This window comes from Rutidosis leptorrhynchoides, chromosome 7, assembly GCF_046630445.1.
Source record: "Rutidosis leptorrhynchoides isolate AG116_Rl617_1_P2 chromosome 7, CSIRO_AGI_Rlap_v1, whole genome shotgun sequence".
NCBI classification, from domain to species: Eukaryota; Viridiplantae; Streptophyta; class Magnoliopsida; order Asterales; family Asteraceae; genus Rutidosis; species Rutidosis leptorrhynchoides.
In genome coordinates this window covers 95,681,952-95,686,277 of record NC_092339.1, presented here as the reverse complement: position 1 = coordinate 95,686,277, position 4,326 = coordinate 95,681,952, and the positions used below count along the sequence as shown (strand labels likewise).

Sequence of the window (4,326 nt, the reverse complement as noted above, 5' to 3'; positions counted from 1 at the left end):
CATTGTTTTGTCATCTTCTACCCCAATTCTTCACCTTTTCTTCTCCATTATGACTTTCTACCTCAATCAACTCAAACATAAACCCAATTAACCAAAGAATCCTGATAACATATTCATAGAAATTCAACGAAATACCACCCGTAATTCGATTCATAGATAACTTCAAAACCCCTAAAGATGACACACTTCCTAAAAACTCAGGCAAAGGTCCGGCCAAATTACAACTCATCAATGATAAATTCTGCAACTGAACAGAGTTCTGTAAATCAGCAGGAATTGACCAACCGGTAGTTGCATTAAGTGGATTACTATCAAGATCCATAACCTCTAAACTATCAAGACCATGAAAGAAATCATAAGGTATTTCATCAAATAAATTAAAATCCAAATAAACCCATCTTAATTCTTTCAAACCACTCAAAGATGATAAAGATCCAGTAAACTGATCACGTGATGATTCATCTTCTTCTTTACCTTCTCTATTGTATCTGCATAAAATAAAATAATAGATAAAAACAAAAACTTCAAATTAAGAGACAAAAACTTGCAGAAATATGTGGTTTAATCATACCAACAAATCTCCATTTTCAGTTTTTCCAAAAACATCACCAAGGTCACAAACAAATTCGGATTTTGTATCATATTTTTCGGACCAAAAAATTAAGAAAAACCCTATCAAATGGACAAATTAATCCCTGAAATTTTGAGGAAATGATCACTGGATGATTGTGAACGTTTCTACTTTTTCAGATTTGATTAAAACACTTCAGAATCAAAACCCACTAAAAAGTCAAAGAAAGTCAAACCGGATGAAGATGAACTATGGTGATGAACAAGCTACTAGATGAAGATGAATGAACGATGATGATGAGTATTAATTTGGAATTAGAGTTGATTTGGATGAACGATGATGAAGATATGCATGAATGGCGATGAAGATGAAATTAGGGTTGATATGGATTTGGGGAATAATGTTAGGCGATGGTGTGGTGATATAGATAGATGTTAGGGATAAAATGAATAGATGTTAGGGATAAAATAACTTTTTTACCCTCACATGATATGCACGTGATAAGGGGTAACAGCACGTTTTGACAGAAAGTAGAAGGGAGGACGAGGGATGTACTTTTTTTTTAAAGTTTAGGGACGAGGAATGCACAAAAAAAAAGAAAAAGGACAGGGAGTCAAAATCGATGTAAAGTTCAGGGACGAGGAATGAAATTTTGTCATCTATTTACAAATAGTTGTTCGTGAATCGTCGGGAATGGTCGAAGTTAAATGAATGCAAGAAAACAGTTCAAAAATTTTGAGACTCAACTTAACAGACTTTGCTTATCATGTCAGAATTATGAAATCGTATCGTGAGTTTGGTTCTATAGTCGAAATTTTCAGGTCATGACAAACGTGGAGTTGGTTGCTTGCCACCTAGGCAGCCCACGGCATTGGTTTGATCCAATACATACGGTCTTATAACAAAAGTGATATTAGAAAACTAAATTTAATAAAAGCTAACATGTCAAAAATCTAATCCTTGAATTTAAAAATAAGAATGATTAAGTACTATTAGATCAAACCAAACAACAATATTAGCTGATATATCTCTTAAACACAACACAAAGACCTTTGAACATAAACACATTGACAACAAGTATATCTAAACAAATAAATATTTACATTAAATAAATAAATATTTATATTAGGGCATATAGATAAATCTAAACAAATACAGTCATCATCCTAGGTAGGTGACCCCATGATATTGGTTAGAGCACGAGTTGTTCTTGTCTATTTTTTAGTGTTCATTTCAAGGTAGAAAATGAATCTTGAAATTGATTAAAATGGAGTGTCGTTCGGTGTCCTTAGTTCAAAATTTTGGCGAGAGTAAATATGACGCGGACAAATAAGAAAATAGAATAATTAAAAAGAAAAAGAAAGCAAAAAAATAGTTGAAACCACCGTCGGGGGAGTGACAGTGGCCAACTGACGCCGAGATTGACTAAGAGCGATGGTGTAGCGGTATCCATTTCAGGGTTGAAGTCGAATGGGATGGTGGGATCGACGAGGGATACTGAGATCTTTTAAACTACAATATTATATTATATTGGCTGAGTTGTAATCTCTTGAATCCAACAATTTGCTTGAAAATATAAAGACTATCTCATTGGGACCAAACACACTTCTAGTAGGTTCGATGGTGATTAACGCAGTCGCTAAGACTAGCCTTGAATTGGGTCGTAAATCTCCCGAAGTTCAAATAAACTTCAATGATCTACCAACTAATGATTTCAACACCATTTTCAGTATGTTACATGAATTTCCAGAAAACTCGACCGCCGAGCAAATCAAAGAGGTTAACCATTTACCGCCTTGCTACTTCAGTGGGGTACCTGGATCATTTTTCAACCGGCTTTTTCCTTCGAAATCTTTAAACTTTGTCCATTCTTCCTACGGCCTTCAATGGTTGTCACAGGTGGGACCCATATGTATTTTTTTTTAGTTTACAAAAATTGTTCTGCTGCAAACATTATATAATCTCATTTTATGTAGCTTCCTGAACTTGAAGAGATCAACAAAGGGAATATATACTTATCAAGTACGACTCCAGAAAGTGTAAGTAGGGCGTACTATGAACAATTTCAAGCCAATTTTTTGGCATTCTTGAGGTGTCGAGGAGGTGATGCCGCGAGGGCGGATGGTTTTGACATTAGCCGGTAGGACTACAGAAGATGCTCGTGGCGAAGAAAGTTACTACCTTTGGAGGCCATTGGCTATGGCTCTTCAAGAAATGGTACTTGAGGTAATTTACTTTTACTATTTGATTAAATGAGATTTAATTATTTTTTATTTAATCCCTACGTCCCAATTTAATAGTCCGTAGATTAAAAACACACGGTTTTAGAAATTTCATCATTATACCCTTTTTACTTTACAATTTTTACCATACCTTTTACCTATCTTTTTTGTCTTACGTGCAAAAAGTTAAAGAATATTGAACTTTCTCATTATTTTTATCTATTTTCTATTTATAGAACTAGACTATTAATTTGGAACATAGCGGACTAGTAATATGAGATGGAGGGAGTAACTTGTTTAAAGACGAAACATCAGTAACTAACATCTTTTTATTGAACGTCATAATCACAATAATAGGGCCTTGTAGATGAAGAAAAATTGGATACATTCAACCTTCCACTGTATACCGCGTCCCCTACTGAGATCATGAACTTGGTGGAAATAGAAGGTTCCTTCAAAATCGATCACCTTGAGATTTTTGATGTAAACTGGGAGGCTTGGAAAACGAAGAAACCTGAATATGATGTGTTAAAACGCAAAGAAACAGAGGATCAAAGTGTAGGAGACGCTGTGGTAAAGAGTATTAGAGCTGGGGTTGAGTCGTTGGTTGCTAATCACTTTGGTGAAGGTATAATTGATGATGTTTTTATGAGGTATGCAAGGAATTTTACTGATAGATATCCAAAAATGGAGAACGAAGTGCTGGTTTCGATCACTGTATCTTTGATTAAGAACGAGTAATATGTAAGCTAAGGTTTTGTGTGTTTATTATGTATGAAATAAGTGCAAAAAATAAAGAGAATTTTGATATTTTTATGTAGTATTTGTAATACAAGTAAATACAAGGTTTTGTGTAATCAAGTATAACTGTAAACTGTAATAGATTATGTGCTGTTCTTATGAGTGATAATTTTACTTATGTCTTGATTAGCCATCTTTGCATGCTATGTTTACTGAAATATACTCCGTAGTAATAGTAAAGAGCATGTAACATTTTCTTTTAGAAAAAACTAGATGTGGAGCCCTCGCTTCGCGCCGGGGGCTCCGTTTTGAATGCGAGTTAAAAAAAAAGTCTTGATCTATTTTGTAAAAAAGAATTTTTTTCGACATCTAACATTGAAGGGTTGTTCCTTTTGTGAAAGTTGCCTCTTTTAGCGTTCGGGTTTTATTTAAAAAAAAAAGTTAGTAAAGTGGGGGTTCGATTTGTATTTTAATAAAAGTTAGGGGGTTAAGTTTGTGAAATTTAAAAAAAATATACGTATAAAGTGGGAGTTCGATTTCTATTTTAATAAAAGTTAGGGGGTTAAGTTTGTGAAAATTGAATATTAGTAAAAAAAAAAAAATTAGTAAAGTGGGGGTTCGATTTGTATTTTAATAAAAGTTAGGGGGTTAAGTTTGTGAAATTTGGGAAAAAATATACGTATAAAGTGGGGGTGCGATTTGTATTTTAATAAGAGTGTAAAGTGGGGTGCGATTTGTATTTTAATAAAAGTTGGGGGGTTAAGTTTGCGAAAAGTGGAAAAAGGAATAGTA

The 4,326-nt window shown here is 33.8% G+C and overlaps 1 protein-coding gene across 1 annotated transcript; it reads left to right on the top strand.

The window, feature by feature from the left end:
- Positions 1 to 2,191: 2,191 nt before the first annotated feature.
- LOC139859460 (S-adenosyl-L-methionine:benzoic acid/salicylic acid carboxyl methyltransferase 3-like) lies at positions 2,192 to 3,534 on the top strand. Its single transcript, XM_071848248.1, has 4 exons — positions 2,192 to 2,470; positions 2,548 to 2,610; positions 2,675 to 2,797; positions 3,151 to 3,534. Exons 1-4 carry the CDS (start codon positions 2,192 to 2,194, stop codon positions 3,532 to 3,534), a joined length of 849 nt encoding a protein of 282 aa, XP_071704349.1.
- Positions 3,535 to 4,326: the final 792 nt, after the last annotated feature.